At 41.6% G+C, this 21812-nt stretch overlaps 2 protein-coding genes across 4 annotated transcripts in view; one reads left to right on the top strand and one right to left on the bottom strand.

The window, feature by feature from the left end:
• Positions 1-10465, top strand: part of LOC114652314 (folliculin-interacting protein 2-like) — a 129988-nt gene extending 119523 nt beyond the window's left edge. For all 3 annotated transcript variants that reach the window (XM_028802651.2, XM_028802653.2, XM_028802652.2), the window contains 2 exons: positions 4941-5056; positions 8494-10465. In XM_028802651.2, coding sequence (XP_028658484.2) covers positions 4941-5056; positions 8494-8572 — 195 coding nt within the window. In that variant the 3' untranslated portion in view covers positions 8573-10465. The remainder of the gene's footprint in view (positions 1-4940; positions 5057-8493) is intronic.
• Positions 10466-13092: 2627 nt separating this feature from the next.
• LOC114652313 (uncharacterized protein C4orf45) overlaps positions 13093-21812 on the bottom strand; it is a 40174-nt gene continuing 31454 nt past the window's right edge. The window contains exon 5 of the mRNA XM_028802650.2: positions 13093-13240. Coding sequence (XP_028658483.1) covers positions 13172-13240 — 69 coding nt within the window. The 3' untranslated portion in view covers positions 13093-13171. The remainder of the gene's footprint in view (positions 13241-21812) is intronic.

Genomic DNA, 21812 nt, shown 5'->3' with positions numbered 1-21812 from the left:
TTCGATTAAACAGGATGACATCTCTCAAATCACCAGGGCCAGATAACATTCATCCTTGAGTGCTTAAGGAAGTTAATGAGTCCCGTCAGCATATGGTTCTGACCAGCGCGTTGTTAGTCGATTTTGTCATTAAGCACATAGACATCTATTAAGGGGCAGGGGTGAGCCTCCATGTCGGATGTCATTTTCGCTGCACTGATTTTAGATACAAGGCACTGCATTCCATGCACAACGTGTGGTAATATCCTAGTCATGCGCCAACAGCACACTGGGATGTGCCTTTGTGTCATCCCCGCCGACAACACATCAGCAAGGCATTCTAATCCATCTGGGAGATATAATCCTGGATTTTGACCAGGGTCTCCTCCCAGCTGGTCGTGCCTGTAAAACATCTACAGGGAGGTGTCCTCTGTATCAGATGCCCAAACCACTTAATTTGGCTCCTCTCGATGGAGAGGGTCAGCAGCTCGGTTATAAGCCTTGACCGAATGTCTGCACTTCTCATCCTGACTCTAAGGAAGAGCCCAGCCACTCTACGGAGAAAGCTCATTTTGGCCACTTGTACCCGTGATCTCCTGCTTTTGGTTTCACTCAAAGTTTGACTATAGATGAGGGTAAGGACGTAGATCGACTGGTAAATGGAGGGCTTTGCCTTCTTCTCCACTACAGATCGGTATAGTAACCACATAACCGCACTTGCCGCTCCATTGCATCTGTCGATATCACAATCCCATTTCCCCTCACTAATAAACAAGACTCTGAGGTAATTAAACTCCTTCATTTGAGGCAGTAACTCACCTTCCACTCGGAGAGGACTGTCCACGTTTTCTACTGAGGATCTTAGCCTCAGATTTGGAAGTGCTGATCCTCATCCCTACCGCTTGACACTCAGTTGCAAACCATCCCAGTGCGTGCTGAAGTTCACAGCCCGATGAAGCCAACAGGACCACATCATCTGCAAAAAGCAGTGACGTGATTCTAAGGCCACCGAACTGGACCAAGTGGGTGTATTAAAAAGGACAAGATGATGATGTGGTCAATACAAAATCTGAGTGTAAAATAAAACGTGACGAATCAAAATAGAAGCAAAAGATGAAAGTGAAACTAAGCCCAGTACCATTGGTTTTAAAACACTAAGGAAAACATTTGTATTAAATTCTGAATAAATTAAAGAAAATCGGCTAACGTAACAAATGTAGTTAATTTGTCTTTTGGTTTTCTCATTTTCTTTCTCGTCAGCTATGCATGGCTTTTTCATATACATAATATGCAAGAGACAGTAAAAGGAGTGAAATGACCAGGAGATGCGCATTGTCAAAAAAACAAGCCGAGGTCAATACCAAGAGTCAGAATGCTCTGTCTTTGAAGTCAAAAATGTAATGAAAGATCAAAGGTCAGGAATAAGCACTAGAATTCATAAATGGCGAAATCAAAACAAAATTCTGTTAGTGACATTTAGAAGGGTTTTTCTCTGCAAACTGAGATACCCACAAAATACACCCATATACCATCATTTTGATGATGTCAGTGGCAGCGAGCACTAAGGAATTCTGGGAAATATTACTGGGGAGTTGGCAGAAGTAAAACTGTGTAAAATGGCAGCACTCAAATTAAAAACAAAATAGCGTTGTGGTAAAATTTGAATAAATCATAACATCATCAGAAGTACATTAAGCACAAAATCTGATCTGAAATCAAAATTATAAAAGTTCAGAACCCTTAATAAGGCGTATAGAATGTCAGAGTTCAGGCAGGTAATCTCATTAAAAAATTTTATGAAAATGACAAATCCTAACGCTATACTGTTATTTTTTATTTTTTTAGTTATCAGATACCCACGCCCATGTTGTTTGTGGTTGCAGTTGTTGCTTGAGGTGAAGATGTACGATAACACGATATTGTGCTTCACCTATAAAAGATGGTGGCACCCAGCAGCATGCATCCAAACACTGGAATGACTTCAGAAACTTCAAATGTTAGTGATAGTTAAAGCAAACAGAAACAAGTTGGTGTGAGGATGGATGTCCTGTGAATAATATTTTGACTACAACTTTTGTTTAGAATTTTGCCTTCTGCCATTTAGTGACCACTGCCTCTCCTAAGCCAACACATGTGGCTACTGTCTTTGTACTTTTCCTTTTCCTGGTCCCAGGTCTAAAATTCCATTCTCAATCACTTGCTTTTTTTTTTTTCTAGTGGTCATAACGCAAGCCCAACCTTCTGAAAATGAATAATACATTGTGAAACAATCAGAAGCTGTCACTCAAATCCAACTTTTCAAACTAAACTAACACTTAATAATTGTGAAGTCTCAAGATTTAATGGTTGAAGTAACACATTTTGATGCTGTAGCCTGGTTCTGGTCTCTCAGATCTCTCTTTCCCACTTCTTTGAAAAATGTCATTCATCTTAACATATCCGTGTTCCTCACACTATCCTCTGGTTACCGCCATTAACGGCTGCATGCCTGCCAAATGCTGACACAGTAACACACCAGATGTATGCTGCTGATCAGCCATGCACCGTTAAGTGGGATGTGACGGCTGAATGTAAAAGCATTGGCAGTCCAAGATATTTAAACAGTAGAGGTGAAGGCTGCTGGGTGTTTAAGTGCTTAGTTTTTCAGTTTGATGGGTTTGGTTGCTTCAGAATCATACACTGACTATACAATGCTGAGTCTCTGTAACAGTCCATTGTATTCATTTAGCAGATGCCTTTATCCAAAGTGACATACAGAAGATCATGACTCGGGCTCACACAGCCTTAATGTAGTTACTTTATTCCCTTAATCATGAAAAATGTTCTTTGTAATGCTACAGTATAGTCATGTTGGGATTTGCTGCTGAATCCATGTGTGCACCAGTGACTTTACAGATCGGTGTTACCAACTGGTGAGGCTTGAGCACACATACATATAGTGCCTTCAGAAAGTCTTAAGACCCCTGTTTACTTTTACTGCTACTTTTCTGTTCACTCTGTACAGCTCCAAGTATAAGTTGTGAGGTTTCGGCCCGGCCACAGACAGACACCAGAACATACAATGTCCTAAAGCACACACATTTATTTTACAGTTCTTTTCCTTGCACAACACAGTACACCAATACACCTCAGTCCTTTACTTTTAGTTTTACTTATACTTTCTGCCGCCTCCACTCCTCCAGTCACAAGCTGTGTCCTCTTCTACCCGACTCCGGCTCCCTGAATGGACTGAGGTAGCCCCTTTTATAGATAGATAGATAGATAGATAGATACTTTATTAATCCCAAGGGGAAATTCACATACTCCAGCAGCACCTTACTGATACAAAAAACAATATAATGCACCCGGATGTGCTCCAGGTGCTCCCTGATGACCTTCCTGGTGTGGTGGAAGTGCTGCATGGGCACCCGGAAGTACTCCGGGTATACCTGGTTGCTGTTCTGGCAGCACTTCCTGCTGTGGCGGAAGTGCTGCAGTCCATGGCTCTGGAACCATACAGGCGCCCGCTGGCAGTGGCCACGGGTCCTCGCAGGTTTGAGCTCCGTGGTTCCCATGTAATCCCGGAGGGCTGCCATCTTGCACCCCGGGGTAGGAATTGCCCCTTTCCCGGTCCCCTGCTTCTCCAGGTCTCCCAGTGGGGCAAGGTCTCCAGCTGTCTATCACAAAGTATAACAAAATATATCACTTGCAGAAATTCTCAGATGCTTCCGCATTTATGGGGTGTATCGATAAGGCGGAGGAGACAGAGGAGAGGAGTCAGGAAGAGAATTTTGTCTCTTGATGCACCTTAACATCAGTAAAATCAAAGAACTGCTTACTGACTTTTGCCACACCAAAGAACCTCTATTTGTGGTCTCTATTAGGGGAGTAGATATGGAGGATGTCTACTGCTAATGGCACTTGGGGATCCACATCAATGACAAGTTGGACTGCTCTTGGAACACAGAGGAACTATAGAAGAAAGGGCAGAGCAGGCTCTTCTTCCTTAGGAGACTGTGTTCCTTTAATGTGGGAGGTGACATCCTTCACTTCTTCTACAACTCTGTGGTGGGCAGTGTGGTGTGCTGGGCTGGTAACATCACTTCACGAGAGGGCCATAGAATCAACAAGCACTCTGGACACCCAGAAGGTTGTAGCAAAGGAGAGAATGAAGACAAAACTGAGTGCCATTATAAAAAATGCTACACATCCTCTCTGTGACACAGTAACACTGAGGACTTTTGAACCGCATGCATTTTATGAGTTCTGCTATTGTATGTAATTACATTCTGTTATCATGGATTTTTTTTTAAATGAATTATCATTACAAAATATGTCTTATATATAAACGTCTACACGTGGGAGTGTGTGCGTCTGTCCGGCTCGGAAGTGCGAGGATGCAGAATGAAGCTCAAAGAAACCAACTCTATTGCCAAAGTGAAACCACAGAGGAAAGGGAAACTCGCTTAGCCACTGATACACAACCAAGGCAAGCATATCAGCAAAACGAAACCTTCAAAAGAGAGAGAAACTCGCTTAGCCGCTAATAGACAATGGAGACGAGCACATCGGCAAAACGAAACCGCAGAGGAAAGAGAAAGTCGCTTAGCTGCTGATAGACAACGGAGGCGAGTACGTCAACAAAACGAAACCACAGAGAAAAGAGAAACTCCCTTAGCCGCTGATACACAACCAAACGCGAGCACATCGGCAAAACAAAACTGACATTGATAAATAACCTCGCTTAGCCGTTGATACATAATCGATGCGATTGATTGAAGTGCCAGAATCCATGGTTTCTAAGAGCCCAGGCTTTTTACAGCATTGGCTTACACCGATAGTATTCAATAAAAATGTTATTGATGAAGTAAATAAGCAAAAATTAAAAATGCTTTAAGTTTCAAGATAGTTACTGAAGTTTCTAAACAAGTGTTCATTTTCTAATTCGTTATGTCGTTATGTTTTTTTTTTCTTTCTTTCAGTGTATAATGCACCTGGAGGACAGATTGCAGGAGATCTACTTCAAAAGCAAAATGCTGGCTGAATATTTGAAGGGACACACCCGAGTGCACGTGAAGGAGCTCAGTGGTGTTTTAGGGTAAGTTGTTTAGGTTCCTTAAGGATGAGTGACCAAAGAAAATGTTCCTTACTTCATTTAACTGTCCATTTGGCCATTAACAAATTCTGCAAGCAAGCGATTCCTGGAGCTCTCCATGAGACGTCTGCACCTGTCACCGGTAATATGGCCCACTCATCCTGAGTAAACTGCCCCAGCTATGTCAGGTTTGAAGGTGGTCTTCTCCAGACTGCATGTTTCAGTTCTTTCCATAGATGTTCATTGGGATTCAAGTCAGGGCTCATAGTAGTCCAGTGTTTTGTTTGTAGCCATTCTTGGTGCTTTTAGCTGTGCGTTTTGGCTCCTTATCCTGTTGGAGGATCCATGACCTGCGACTGAGACAGAGCTTTCTGACACTGCACAGTACGTTTCACTCCAGAATGTCTTAATAGCCTGGAGATGTCATTGTTCTCTGCACAGACTCAAGGCACCCCGTGTCAGAAACAGCAAAGCAGCCTCAAAACATAAGTGAGCCTTCTCCATGTTTCACAGTAGGTCTCATGTTCTTTTCTTTGAAAGCTTCATTTTGTCATCTGTAGACACAGAGCTGATGTGACTTGCCAAAAAGCCCCAGTTTTGTCTCATCAGTCCAAAGGACTTTCTCCCAGAAACATTGTGGCTCATGAATATGCATTTGAGCAAATTCCAGTCTGGCTTTTTTATGTCTTTCTTTCAAGAGTGGAATCCTCCTGGGTCTTCTTTTTACATTGTGCCCACTGTCACTCCAAAAGTGACGGATGGTGTGATCAGACTCTGATGAACCTTGACCTTGGAGTTGAGTTTATATCTCTTTGGAAGTTGTCCTTGACTTTTTTCTACCATTCTCACTATCCTTCTGCCCATTCAGGGGTTGATTTTCCTCTTGTGTCTGGGGAGGTTGGCTACAGTTACGTGGACCTTCAACTTCTTAATAACATTTGTAGCTGTTGTCACAGGAAGATCAATCTGCTTGTCGATGGTCTACTAGCCTTTGCCTTTAATGTTCTTGTATTTGATTTTCTTTCTGATCTCCTCAGACGGCACTCTCCTTTGCTTTCTCTGGTCCACATTCAGTGTGGGACACATGATTATACCAAACAGCAGAGTTACGACTTCTCTCCATTAAAATCAGCTGAATGCACGATTGGAGACACGTGTGACACTAACCAAAGAAGACAGCTAGTTTGAAAAATCACTTGAATCCATTTAGGGGTATCAACAAATGTGTCCAGGCCATTTTAGAATCTCTTTGTAGACTCTCTTGATCTCTTGTCACTTGCTTTGCTATAGACCAGGATTCTTCAACATGTCGCTCGCGAGCTACCGGTAGCTCGCAACCCCTTTCCAAGTAGCTCGCCAAAGGGTTAATGAACCCTACATAAATTTAAAAACTTGATTAGTCAAATTAGGGGTGGGCGATCTTACCAAAATATCATATCACGATCCACAATCCTTAATTGCAATCTATCTTTTCAATGTGGCATACACATGAGACAATATCCGGACTCAAACTCATCAAGACCTAAGTAACATTTTATTTTAAATATCAAACAAAGTTGAATTCAATTGTTCTCTCGTTCGCTAGCTAAGCAGAGTTAAGGAACACGCCCCGAAGCTGGCGAGTGAGTGAGGAAGGCCCCTCCCTTCGGCCCGTTGCGTGAGTCTCGCATTCACACAGATAAATTGGTACCGCAAGCGATCTCTGATACATAGCAAAATCAGAGAAGTCCCAAAATCAACCAGAATGTTCAAGCAAATTATAGAAAAAACCCGACCTAAATCCATTAAGTAGTTCTCTCATGAAAGGCTGACAAACATACAGAGAGACATTGGATTTTATATATTATATGTTAGTAAACCTTCAAAATAATGTGCAGTTAAAGTCTCAACAGCATTCTCAGCATTTCTGGAGCTTAGCAGAGCCAGATAACTAGAAGAATCTTCACCAAGCAGCTCTGAAAATATCTGCTTTGTTTGGGTCTCCATACGTCTGTGAGTCTGACATGAATGTCATGAAATCAAAGTTCAGAACAAGACTGACAGATGAACATTGAAATTACTCCATAAGAGTGACCCTAAGTGACTCCACTCCACCAGACACCTGCCTCTCTTGTTGACTCCATGCAGTGCCAGTCATCTGACCAACTAAAAAACACATCACACATGCAACTGGACCTGAGAATAAAGTGAAACAGTGACATGTGACAAAATGTCTAAATGTGCATTTGCATACAACAAGCGACCCCTTTTGTGGTGCGGGTGCAGAAAGGGCTTCTTTCTCATCACCCTGCCATACAGATGTTCTTTGTGCAAATTGTGCTGAAGTGTAGAACGATGTACAGATACACCATCTGCACCAGGATGTTCCTGCAGGTCTTTGGATGTGATCTGTGGGTTGTCTGTAACCATTCTCCCAATCCTGCTCATATGCCGCTCCTGTACTTTTCATGGCCTGCCAGACCTGCTGGGTTTAACAGCAACTGTTTCTGTGGCCTTCCATTTCCTGATTCCATTCCTTACAGTTGAAACTGACAGTTTAAACCTCTGAGATGGCTTTTTGTAGCCTTCCCCTAAACCAGGAGACTGAACAATCTTTGTTTTCAGATGTTTTGAGAGTTGCTTTGAGGATCCCATGCTGTCACTCTTCAGAGGAGAGTCAAAGGGAAGCACAACTTGTAATTGACCACCTTAAATACCTTTATATCTCATGACTGCACACACCTGTCTATGAAGGTCAAGGCTTAATGAGCTCATCCAACCAATTTGGTGTTGCCAGTAATCAGCAATGAGCAGTGACAGGCATTCAATTCAGCACAATGACAAGGGGACCCACATTAGTGCACAGCCAGTTTTTCACATTTGATTTAATTTCATACAACTAAATACTGCTTCACTAAAAATCTTTGTTCAGAAAACACCCCGGTACTCAGAAGGACATACCACTGTTATCTTTTTGTTGAAAGGAGAGTAAATTATTATGCAGGCTGAGAGGAGTTCCCAAACTTTTTCATATGGCTGTATCTTAATTGATGTATCTGAACCAATTTCTAGATCTATAAACCAGTCTCTTTTTTTCCTGAATGGCCCCACCTGTAGGTCTTGTCGTCTTGAATCAGTAATTCAGTGATTACATGATACTTGGTTGTCTTCTTTTTCGAAGTGGTATTCGGGCACCCTAAACCACAAATCCACACACATTAGTGCACAGCAGCTCATCCTTGACCGCTTACAGTACCAGATCCGCCATTGAATTCCCCTTTGCATGTTTCGGCTCAAACTTTTTTTTGGTCACGTCTTTGTATGCACAGATTTTTGCATTGGAGGGAGGACAGTTGGGACTTGGAAGAGGGCCATGCCATATACATTTACTACTGAGTCAAGTTTAGTCTGTTGTGATCCTCATTATGATTATAATTTTTTTTTCTTTTTCCCTCTTTTAGGATCGAATCCAACGACTTGCCCTTACTGGCTGCAGTGGCAAGCACACATTCTCCTTACGTAGCTCAGATATTGTTATGATATCGACTCTCAGGATTTCCATTCCCAAATATATTCCGTCATCGATTTCTTGGGAGGTCGCATCAAGCGGCGTCTGTTACCGACAGCGGCTTGATGCAGACGTGCCGTTTACTATGAAGTGAGTGCAGAAACCTCAGTAAAGGATTTACTGCTGCAACATTTTTGAGGACCATCTGCTTTTTCGTGAAAAGATTTCATTGTATTTATTACAAATTTTTTTTTTTAGACAGTATTTCTGCTAAAAACAAATCAGAGGCTGAGTATTTTTAAAAACCGTTTTGCTGTGCAACATGTCGAGGACTTCATTTAAGAAGCGTTGTGGAAATCAGTACCTCTATGAATTTACGTGTTAAACTTTTTCTTTGGCTTATTTTTGCAAAGCATTCCTGGCACAAAAGTATCGGAGGTCTTTAATAGCCGTCATAGTTGGGGATGTTTGTTTTGCGTGCTGCTGCTCACCTATCACTGATAACGTCAAGAACAATAAACTTAAGGGATGGGTTTTAACGATTTTTTCAAAAGGGAAAAAATACAGCTAAATTCTTAAATGAAGCTGCATTCTGTCTTAAGTTAGACGTTTACAAGAATACTTGCTGACACAATGAGATGGCGTCTTTATAAAAATAAATACCAGTATACCCGTGGCCTGGTCCAGTCTTGCAAGGTTTTGAAGGTTATTCCTGGACACTTCTATAGAAAAATCAGAGGTAATAATGATTGATTGTTCAAGTTTAAGAGAAGCTGCTGAACGTTTGTTTTTTTTATTCTTTTCATCCTTGCACAGAACAGATGGGGTTTGTTTCTTTCGTCCAGAAATACCATATTTCACAATTGTATGGAAGTGATTGAAATCGTTTAAAATGCCTTTGCTACCATTGAAGGTACCTCAAGGTAGCCAGCCTGTGGAGGGTTTCTTTATCCAGTACTGTGCTTTTCATCACTTTTATCCCTTTGGTCTTACAAAAGCATCACCCAAAGTTGTCGAGTTGTCGTCTTCACGCGGCCTCGATCGAAGTTGCCAGCACGGAGTCGACTGCATATTAGGTTCTGCCCGTGTGCCCTCCGCCTAATAACTTTCATGGGTCTCCTCGTTGTCCTCCTTCTCCTGTTGCTTTAATTCAAGATGGAAATGATCATTTTAGAAATCCAGGTTTGTTTGGTTTTTTTTTTTTAAAACGTGCCTCCTTAATTTTGTTTTTTTTTTTTTCCGGCTGGTTTTACTTGGTCGCCGATGAAAGCTGATCACCAACCTGGCTGCATCGGTCACGTTTCAACCTCTTGACCATGGTCCACTGTGAATGAATGCTGCATTGTTTTGTTTTTTTCACTCATATTTTTATTTCATTCACCCTTGAAATTTTTTCAGAAGGCTTTGAAATAACAAGCAAATTTATGTGTTATTTCCTACAGAAGAAACATCTTGGGACGTCTATACTTTTACACGTTATTTAATAATTGTGACTTTTACTCCGATGGAGATGCTGAGCTGACTGAAGATTTCTTTTCTTTTCTTTTTTTTATGAAATTCTACCTCAGTGAACAGGATTATGCTGCCTTCTGGTTTTTAAACCTGTCACACTTTCCTGTTATTTGTAGCAAATCTGTTTTTAGCTCATGTCACAGATATTGTTGTGAAAAGCAAATGAAATGAGGGACTTTGTGTTTATGAGGAAATGTTAATTTTCATTTTTTTCGAAGTAGCATGCTTGTGGTATTTATATAGAATGGCATGGACATGAGAACTGAATGTATAACGAAACTGACATTGACGTGCACCGTACGTCAAATAAATACCAGCAGCAACTTGCTTTGTCATTCATTGTAATTTTTTTTGTTTACATTTTGTTTGTAAGAAGCATTTGTCACATTTAATAAACTTCTGTAATGAATAAACCTTTTAAAGTTTTGAGAATTTTTTTCTGTTTCTACAAAGATAAAAACAATTGTGAGGAAAGTGTGCGATGCTGATGTAGAAAGTGTAAATGTTGATATGGGACATGGAGTTGTTCAGGGGAAACGTGTCGTTCCTCGTGGCATTGAAAAAATCCGCAGGTCAAGATGATGAAGCCAAAGTTGGTACGAAGTACGGAATCCATTCCCAGATGGGTTTTTCCATTCCCGGGAATGAGACAGTGCACGGGCATCTCACATGTGAACGGTTTTAGAGCGAGCGACACTTATTTTTAATAAAACTACTGCAATATGTTGACACCAATTAAAGACTAACCTTAACTACAAGCAGTTCTTGCTGTTATATCTGTATCTTTAGTTGCGATAATAAGAATGTAGAATGCACAGCGTGTCCAGCATGCGGTCGTCCAGGCAAGAGCGCACCTTCGTGCAGAGTACGCCAGTCGCTAAGAAAGCACGCTCTGCCTCCACTGAAGTAGGCGGCACAATCGTCAGATACTGATACACTTGTTCTAAACAACGGCCGCGCTTGCCTTTGCTCTGAAACATCGGCATTTCAACTTTTACTGATGCATCCAGTTTCTTGTCATCATTCTGTGATGGCAAGTTACTTGGCACAGATAATGCGGATGCAACAGACTGACGCATTGCAATTTCAAGTTGCTGTTCAAAGCTGTTGTCTGATGAAGTGCAAGCTGCAGCAATGGCGCCACCTTAATTATTTTCAACTATAACTCTGTTATTTCTTGATCAATTTTTACACGCTATACAGGTGCTGGTCATAAAATTAGAATATCATGACAAAGTTGATTTATTTCAGTAATTCCACTCAAAAAGTGAAACTTGTATATTAGATTCATTCATTACACACAGACTGATGTATTTCATATGTTTATTTCTTTTAATGTTGATGATTATAACTGACAACTAATGAAAGTCCCAAATTCAGTATCTCGGAAAATTAGAATATTGTGAAAAGGTTCAATATTGAAGACACCTGGTGCCACACTCTAATCAGCTAATTAACTCAAAAGCCTTTAAATGGTCTCTCAGTCGAGTTCTGTAGGCTACACAATCATGGGGAAGACTGCTGACTTGACAGTTGTCCGAAAGGCGACCATTGACACCTTGTACAAGGAGGGCAAGACACAAAAGGTCATTCCTAAAGAGGCTGGCTGTTCACAGAGCTCTGTGTCCAAGCACATTAATAGAGAGGCGAAGGGAAGGACAAGAAGTGGTAGAAAAAAGTGTACAAGCAATAGGGATAACCGCACCCTGGAGAGGATTGTGAAACAAAACCCATTCAAAAATGTGGAGGAGATTCACAAAGAGTGGACTGCAGCTGGAGTCAGTGCTTCAAGAACCACCACGCACAGACGTATGCAAGACATGGGTTTCAGCTGTCGCATTCCTTGTGTCAAGCTACTCTTGAACAAGAGACAGCGTCAGAAGCGTCTCACCTGGGCTAAAGACAATAAGGACTGGACTGCTGCTGAGTGGTCCAAAGTTATGTTCTCTGATGAAAGTAAATTTTGCATTTCCTTTGGAAATCAAGGTCCCACAGTCTGGAGGAAGAGAGGAGAGGCACAGAATCCACGTTGCGTGAGGTCCAGTGTAAAGTTTCCACAGTCAGTGATGGTTTGGGGTGCCAAGTCATCTGCTGGTGTTGGTCCATTGTGTTTTCTGAGGTCCAAGGTCAACGCAGCCGTCTACCAGGAAGTTTTAGAGCACTTCATGCTTCTTGCTGCTGAAAAACTTTATGGAGATGCAGATTTCATTTTCCAACAGGACCTGGCACCTGCACACAGTGCCAAAGCTACCTGGTTTAAGGACCATGGTATCCCTGTTCTTGATTGGCCAGCAAACTCGCCTGACCTTAACCCCATAGAAAATCTATGGGGTATTGTGAAGAGGAAGATGCAATACGCCAGACCCAACAATTCAGAAGAGCTGAAGGCCACTATCAGAGCAACATGGGCTCTCATAACACCTGAGCAGTGCCACAGACTGATCGACTCCATGTCACGCCGCATTGCTGCAGTAATCCAGGCCAAAGGAGCCCCAACTAAATATTGAGAGCTGTACATGCTCATACTTTTCATGTTCATACCTTTCAGTTGGCCAACATTTCTAAAAATCCTTTATTTTGCATTGGTCTTAATTGATATTCTAATTTTCCGAGATACTGAATTTGGGACTTTCATTAGTTGTCAGTTATAATCATCAACATTAAAAGAAATAAACATTTGAAATACATCAGTCTGTGTGTAATGAATGAATCTAATATACAAGTTTCACTTTTTGAATGGAATTACTGAAATAAATCAACTTTGTCATGATATTCTAATTTTATGACCAGCACCTGTATATGCGAGCTTGGCCGTTCCCGTTCAGCCGGGATTTCCAGCAGTTTCATTCCCTAGTACCGAGCAATCAAAGAAACCTAGCAACAAAGCTTAAATGTGAGCCAAAATTTAGCTGAGAGAAATGGAAGGTGAAATTACAAAACAAAATCTTAAGAAGAACACAAATGAACATAGGAATTGTTTTGTCATTTGATATCCACAAACTTGAATGAGGAAGTAAACTTTATATTTTGACCCCAGAGGTTTCACTGCTTGTTTTGTTTTTTCTTTAATCGTTTTTTAGATTGTCCGTAATATGACAGAAGCTTTAATGGCATCGGTTTCATTTCCAATCTTGCACACTGGTTGACTCTTCTGAAACATGTGAGGATTGGTCTGGAGCCAGATGGTTCTGTTTCAGAATAAAAACAAGAGAAATAGATTGTTATATTAAAATTAATTTCACTAACTGTAGAGCCATTCATTAGTTATTTATGTAAAAGAGGAGTGTCAGGGACCTCTGGAAATGCACTAATTCGCAGGGTTTAGTTAACAGAAAGCCGAGCGCAGGAGTCACAAGTTGAATGACTGGCAATATGAGACTGTTGAATTCCAGTATTTTATATTTATTTAACATTAAAAAAACAACTGAAACTGAAAGATAAACCAGTATGCCGGAAAGAAAAGTCTGTCGTGAACAGTCAACCACTTCCGGTCGAGGGCGCGACCTTATTAAACTTTCTTGCAATTTAGGTTACGTTAAATTGAAAAAGTATTTTCATAGTTATGTTAAAATGTTTGCCTATATATAAATGTATAGTCTATCGGAGATTCTATTATATCCCTCACAAGTTGAATTGAAATGGAATATTCTCCTTATTTCTTGTCCCTCTGACTTCAGATTTGTCCCATTTTTATGATCTGCCTTGCACTTGGTAAGGCAAGGAGGGCAAACGGTTTCGAAGTGCATCGTATCATATTGAACATACGTATTGATCATATTGAATGTGCCATATGTATAGAGCGTACTGAATGTAATAAGAAAAGCTTATGCAAGTTTGTCATAGAGAACACAACACAACTTTTAAGTATTGAAGGTAATGACACGAAACAGCTAAGATTGTAAAAAGAAACCTTTCTTCTTTTTTTGCCTTTCATTCTGTGTGTGTAATAACTTTGTTCTGAATTTTAGTGACTTGTACCTTTTAAATCTTCTCTAAACTTTACTGGACTGAGAAATTTTCTTTTGTTGCATGTTTGACTCGTGCTGGATCCTACCTTGACAACTCGGTAGCAGCTGGAAAAGACGCAGCTACACTACCAATGTTAAATATGTATCAATAAATATTTGGGAGAAATGAGAGACAAGATTTTTTTTGGGGGGGTTCAGTTTATTTCTTTTCTTTTTACCAAGTCCAGGTTTGGGGGTCTGTCAAAAACAGGCCCTGTTAAGAAAAAAAAAAAAAGCCATTGAGGCATTCCTTATGTGATTTGAGCTATACAAGAAATCAGTCGTCGTTCTTGTGCACTTCAGATTCTGTGGATCTTGTAGCATGTGACCCAAGACTACATTTTCATGTTTTGTAGAGTTGGAGTCACATTACGTGACTTCTACTCTGGGGTATCTCAAACTTGCTGAGGGATATTGCTGATCTTATCGCCAGACCGTGTCAGTTTACATGGCTGAAAATCGCTGACCGTGTCACATTTATGTGACTGCATGACAACCTTCCAGCACATTCATGCTGCTCTCTTTTTGTGATCGCTGATGGCTAGCTGCCTGATGGAGTCGGTGTTGTACCATCAGATAACAATTATGGTGAGTTCATCCACAATCTTGGCCCTTGTTTTTCTTTTTTCCATCCTGATGTGGTATGAAAAACACAAGTCGTCAGACAGACCAGCTCCTCCTCTTCTGTTGGTGAGGTCCCAAACACACCATGCAGACTAGTTGGAGTCGGTCACTGGGCATATTACGTTATGTGACTGGCTTAACATGAGTGTGCTGGCAGCTGCCTCCTGCTCACTAAGGTTATATATATTCTCTTTAATAAAATCCCTGCGTCTTCTGGTGAAGTGCGCATGCGCGGGGCACGGTGCGACGCGCGATATTACTGTCAGAGAAAGTTAGAGGCGTTTTATGGAAATACAAACCAGTATTACTGCGAGAGGAAATTAAAGGTACACAATACAGTGACGCATATTACAGCCACATACAAGCCAGTATTACTGTCAGAGGAGATTAAAGGCATATTACCGACGCGCACAACTGTATTACCGCCAGAGAAAATTAAAGGTATATTACGGACGTACAAGACAGTATTACTGTCACAGAAAATTAAAGACAGACATTTAATATAGACTGTTCCTACTAATGTTTATGCACTACTGTTCTAGCGCTCGTTATTGTAATGGGCTAAATGACTAGTACATAATAATAATATATGTATATACAGTTGTGCTTGAAAGTTTGTGAACTCTTTAGAATTTTCTGTATTTCTGCATAAATATGACCTAAAACATCATCAGATTTTCAGTCAAGTCCTAAAAGTACATACAGAGAAACCAGTTAAATAAATGAGACAAAAATATTATACTTGGTCATTTATTTATTGAGGAAAATGATCGAATATTACATGTTTGTGAGTGGCAAAAGTATGTGAACCTCTAGGATTAGCAGTTAGTTTGAAGGTGAAATTCGAGTCAGGTGTTTTCAATCAATGGGATGACAATCAGGTGTGACTGGGCACCCTGTGTTATTTAAAGAACAGGGATCTATCAAAGTCTGCTCTTCACAACACACGTTTGTGGAAGTGTATCATGGCACGAACAAAGGAGATTTCTGAGGACCTCACAAAAAGAGTTGTTGATGCTCATCAGGCTGGAAAAGTTTACAAAACCATCTCTAAAGAGTTTGGACTCCACCAATCCACAGTCAGACAGATTGTGTACAAATGGAGGAAATTCAAGACCATTGTTACCCTCCCCAGGAGTGGTCGACCAACAAAGATCACTCCAAGAGCAAGGCGTGTAATAGTCGGCGAGGTCACAAAGGACCCCAGGGTAACTTCTAAGCAACTGAAGGCCTCTCTTACATTGGCTAATGTTCATGTTCATGAGTCCACCATCAGGAGAACACTGAACAACAATGGTGTGCATGGCAGGGTTGCAAGGAGAAAGCCACTGCTCTCCAAAAAAACATTACTAATTGTCTGCAGTTTGCTAAAGATCACGTGGAGAAACCAGAAGGCTATTGGAAGACTGTTTTGTGGACGGATGAGACCAAAATAGAACTTTTTGGTTTAAATGAAAAGTGTTATGTTTGGAGAAAGGAGAACACTGCATTCCAGTATAAGAACCTTATCCCATCTGTGAAACATGGTGGTGGTAGTATCATGGTTTGGGCCTGTTTTGCTGCATCTGGGCCAGGACGGCTTGCCTTTATTAATGGAAGAATGAATTCTGAATTATAGCAGAGAATTCTAAAGGAAAATTTCAGGACATCTGTCCATGAACTGAATCTCAAGAGAAGGTGGGTCATGCAGCAAGACAACGATCCTAAGCACACAAGTCATTCTACCAAAGAATGGTTAAAGAAGAATAAAGTTAATGTTTTGGAATGGCCAAGTCAAAGTCCTGACCTTAATCCAATCGAAATGTTGTGGAAGGACCTGAAGAGAGCAGTTAATGTGAGGAAACCCACCAACATCCCAGAGTTGAAGCTGTAATGTACGGAGGAATGGGCTAAAATTCCTCCAAGCTGATGTGCAGGACTGATCAACAGTTACCGGAAACGTTTAGTTGCAGTTATTGCTGCAAAGGGGGGTCACACCAGATACTGAAAGCAAAGGTTCACATACTTTTGCCACTCACAAATATGTAATATTCGACCATTTTCCTTAATAAATAAATGACCAAGTATAATATTTTTGTCTCATTAGTTTAACTGGTTTCTCTTTATCTACTTTTAGGACTTGAGTGAAAATCTGATGATGTTTTAAGTCATATTTATGCAGAAATATAGAAAATTCTAAAGGGTTCACAAACTTTCAAGCACAACTGTATATATACACACGCTTACAGTGGATATAGAAAAGAATCCCCCCGTTCGAAATATTCCCATTTTTTTTGGTTTACAGCCTTAAATGAAAACACACAAACCAATATTTTTTCCAGCTTTACTTACTCATTGTAATCTATAACATCCAAGTGAAAATATCACAGCTACAGTTCATAAGAATTTTAAAAAATAAAAAACAAGAAATCCTGAGATTAATAAAGGATCACCCCTAACCCCCCCCCCACCCCCCAAACTCAATCAGGTGTCAGTGCCCACCATTTCCATTGCAGAGCATGGTTACTGGCTTCCTTCCACCTGTGATCAGTTGTAATCGGTGCGATTAGTGAAGCTGTTCCTGGAGTATTCATTCCCTTGCTTGGTAGTGCAACTGACAGCAAACAACTGATTATGGCTGGCAAGCCACTTTCAAAAGATCTCAGGGATACAGTTGTGGACAGACATAAAGCAGGAGATGGAGACAAACAAATCTCAAAGGCTTTATAAATCCCAAGGAACACAGTAAAGTCCATAATAAAGAAGTGGCGAGTGTTTGGTACTACTAGGACCCTCCCTGGATCCGGCTGTCTCTCCAAACAGAATGGAAGAGCAAGGAGGAAACTGGTAAGAGAGGCTACCAAGAAGCCAATGGCCACTTTGAAGGAGTTACAGGATTTTATGGCAAAGAGTGGTCATTGTGTACATGTGACAACAATTTCACAAGCGCTCCACAATGGTGTCTTGTTCGGGAGGGTCGCAAGGAAAAAGCCACTTCTCAAGAAAGACCACATTAAGGTTTGTTTGAGGTTTCCCAGAATGCACCTTGAAGATTCTGATGCCAAGTAGAAAAAGGTCTTATGGTCAGATGAGACCAAAATCAAACTATTTGGCCTTAATACCAAATGGTACACCTGGCGGAAATCCAATGCAGCTCACCATCCACAACACACCATACCTACAGTAAAGCATGGAGGGGGGCATCATCCTGTTGTGGGGGTGTTTCTCTGCCACAGGGCCTGGGGCTCTCGTTAGGGTAGAAGGAAAAATGGATGGGGCAAAATAACCTGCTACCCTCTGCCAGAAAGTTGAAGATGGGCAGAATGTTCACCTTTCAACACGACGACCACCCGAAGCACACATTAAAATTGACCACACAGTGGCTGGAGGAGAAAAAAGTGAATGTCCTCGTGTGGCCCAGTCAGAGCCCAGACCTAAATCCCATTGAAAATCTGTGGAAAGATTTGAAGATAGCAGTCCACCAACGCTCACCATCCAAATTGACGGAACTTGAACAGCTCTGTAAAGAAGAGTGGGGGGCAAATATTACTCAATCTAGATGTGCAAAGCTGATGGAGAAGAATCACCAACAGACTCAAGGCTCTCATTAAAGCAAAGGTGGTTCAACCAAATATTGACATTGGGGGGGTGAACCTTTATTAATCTCGGTATGTCTAGTTTTTGATTTTTTTATAATTTTTCTGAACTGTAGCTGTGATATCTTTCACTTGGATGTTATAGGTTGCATTGAGTAAGTAAAGCTGGGAAGAAATAATTTTGTGCGTGTTTTCATTTAAGTCTGTAAAGCAAAAAAATGGGAAAATTTTTAAGGTGGTTATTCTTTTCTATACCCACTGTACGTGTGTGTGTCTATATATATATATATATATATATCCATCCATCCATCCATTTTCCAACCCGCTGAATCCGAACACAGGGTCACGGGGGTCTGCTGGAGCCAATCCCAGCCAACACAGGGCACAAGGCAGGAACCAATCCCGGGCAGGGTGCCAACCCACCGCAGGACACACACAAACACACCCACACACCAAGCACACACTAGGGCCAATTTAGAATCGCCAATCCACCTAACCTGCATGTCTTTGGACTGTGGGAGGAAACCGGAGCGCCCGGAGGAAACCCACGCAGACACGGGGAGAACATGCAAACTCCACGCAGGGAGGACCCGGGAATCGAACCCAGGTCCCCAGATCTCCCAACTGCGAGGCAGCAGCGCTACCCACTGCGCCACCGTGCCGCCTTATATATATATATATATTTCAGAAATATAAATAATGATTGTTTATTGTTATCAATTTACAAAATGCAAAGTGAGTGAACAAAAGAAAAATCTAAATCAAATCAATATTTGGTGTTCCTACCTTTTGCCTTCAAGCCAGCATCAATTCTTATAGGTCCACTTGCACAAAGTCAGGGATTTTGTAGGATTCTAGTCAGGTGTTTGATCAACCAATTCTACCAAACAGCTGCTAATGATCATCAAAGTCACATGTAGGTTGAAACACAGTCATTAACTGAAACAGAAACAGCTGTGTAGGAGGCTTCAAACTGGGTGAGGAACAGCCAAACTCTACTACCAAGGTGAGGCTGTGGAAGACAGTTTCATGTCATGGCAAGATTGAGCACAGCAACAAGACACAAGGTAGCTCTACTGCATCAGCAAGGCCTCTCACAGACAAAGATTTCAAAGCAGACTGAGGTTTCAAGATGTGCTGTTCATGCTCTTTTGAAGAAGCACAAAGAAACGAGCAACGTTGAGGATCGTAGACGCAGTGGTCGGCCAAGGAAACTTAGTGCAGCAGATGAAAGACACATCAAGCTTATTACCCTTTGAAATTGGAAGATGTCCAGCGGTGCCATCAGCTCAGAACTGGCAGAAACCAGTGGGACCCAGGTACACCCATTTACTGTCCGGAGAAGTCTGGCCAGAAGTGATCTTCATGGAAGAGTTGCAGCCAAAAAGCCATACCTCCAATGTGGAAACAAGGCCAAGCGACTCAAGTATGCACGAAAACATAGGAACTGGGGTGCAGAAAAATGGCAGTAGGTGCTCTGGACTGATGAGTCAAAATCTGAAATATTTGGCTGTAGCAGAAGGCAGTTTGTTCATCGAAGGGCTGGAGAGCGGTACAATAATGAGCGTCTGCAGGCAACAGTGAAGCATGGTGGAGGTTCCTTGAATGTTTGGGGCTGCATTTCTGTAAATGGAGTTGGAGATTTGGTCAGGATTAATGGTGTTCTCAATGCTGAGAAATACAGGCAGATACTTATCCATCATGCAATAACATCAGGGAGGCGTATGATTGGCCCCAAATTTATTCTGCAGCAGGACAATGACCTCAAACATACAGCCAAAGTCATTAAGAACTATCTTCAGCGTAAAGAAGAACAAGAAGTCCTGGAAGTGATGGTATGGCCCCCACAGAGCCCTGATTTCAACATCATCGAGTGTGTCTGGGATTACATGAAGAGACACAAGGATGTGAGGAAGCCTACATCCACAGAAGATCTGTGGTTAGTTCTCCAAGATGTCTGGAACAACCTACCAGCCGAGTTCCTTCAAAAACTGTGTGTAAGTGTACCTAGAAGAATTGATGCTGTTTTGAAGGCAAAGGGTGGTCACACCAAATATTGATTTGATTTAGATTTCTCTTTTGTTCATTCACTGCATTTTGTTGATTGATGAAAATAAATGATTAACACTTCCATTTTTGAAAGCATTCTTTGTTTACAGCATTTTTTCACACCTGCCTAAAACTTTTGCACAGTACTGTATATAATATGCATGAGACACAGTCTTGCATTTTTGAGAGAAGACGGTGAGTCTAAAGGCTTCAAGAAAACCAACTTTATTCTAATCAGAACAGGAAGTCCCAGAGTGTTTATTCAAATGGGACACCACAAACAAGCAGTGATGGGGCCAGGTCAGTGGCCGGGTTAGACCGGTCCTTGCATCAGCCATAGGGCGACAGGCGTGTTACGCGGTGAGGCTGCGACCTTGCAGTTGCCTCAGTGGTGCCATGAACCTGCAGTTGCCTTGGCGATGGACAAGCAACCCTTGAGAGACGGGTCAGATGCATTTCGGTGTGCAGCACAGTTGGGGAGGGTCTCAAAAAAGGGCTCAAAAATCTCACAATATATGAAGGCTATGACTTAAAATCCCTGGAAAGCTTGCAGAATTTGACATAGTGGTAAACGGTCTTGAATGTCGTTCAAAATACACAACCGTTGCAATGCTTGTAGAGATTAGTGGATAAATAAAACAAAAGCATCTAATTTGAATCCTAAATGCTAAACTGAAAAATCAGCTTGACGTTTTGTTGCCAAGAAAGTCGACGTGACTTTGTCCTTTTTAGGGAAAGTTTCAGAAGCAAGTTAAGTGAAGAATATGACTTGATTTTAAAAAAAAAATGAGTTGCATGTTTTGAAACCTGTTGTGAAAATATTTGGCTTGACTTTGTACCTTTCTGTTTAAGACGTCACTTACCATAGATACTCGCATATTAGTCGATCTCGCAGATAAGTTGAGTGTATTGTTTAAGCCGAAAATTACAAAATTTGTTATGACCTGCTTAGAAGTCGAGGGTAAAACTTGACAGCTATCAGAGATAGAGGGCGACAATCAGCTGTTAATGGCGACAAAACCCACTGTCACGTCACAGGCATCCCCTCTGTGCTTGGAGAAATGCTAGACTCGTTGACTCGGCAACTAATCCTTGCGTGTGCGTGAGTTGCAAAATGTAAACAAAGGCAAGATGGCGTCGATATGTCACAAGGGAGTGAAGCGAGTGCAGAAAAGAAAACACTCGGCAGACGATGTTTTGCACATTATCGCTGAGTCAGACTCTGATTTTTCAGAATCGGATTTTATTGACAGTGATCAGGAATCGAGCAAGAGAGTGAGAAGCCGGCATCAGCTGATAAGACACCAGCCGATGCCGCGCCAGCTGAACATATTCGCGCAGCCGATGCACCTACGGCAAGGTTTGCGTGGGAGGAATACCCAGACATTGATCCGTGGGAGCCGAACTGGCTACCGGACTTCACACAACAGCATGGCTTGCTGTTGGACACGACAGATCACCCGCTGCTGGACTACTTCAGGCTGCTCTCTCCTGATGCTGCTTTT

The sequence above is a fragment of the Erpetoichthys calabaricus genome, chromosome 5 (assembly GCF_900747795.2).
Source record: "Erpetoichthys calabaricus chromosome 5, fErpCal1.3, whole genome shotgun sequence".
Lineage (NCBI taxonomy): Eukaryota > Metazoa > Chordata > Cladistia > Polypteriformes > Polypteridae > Erpetoichthys > Erpetoichthys calabaricus.
Note: the sequence above shows the minus strand (reverse complement) of the source record. Positions and strands in the feature narration are given on the sequence as shown.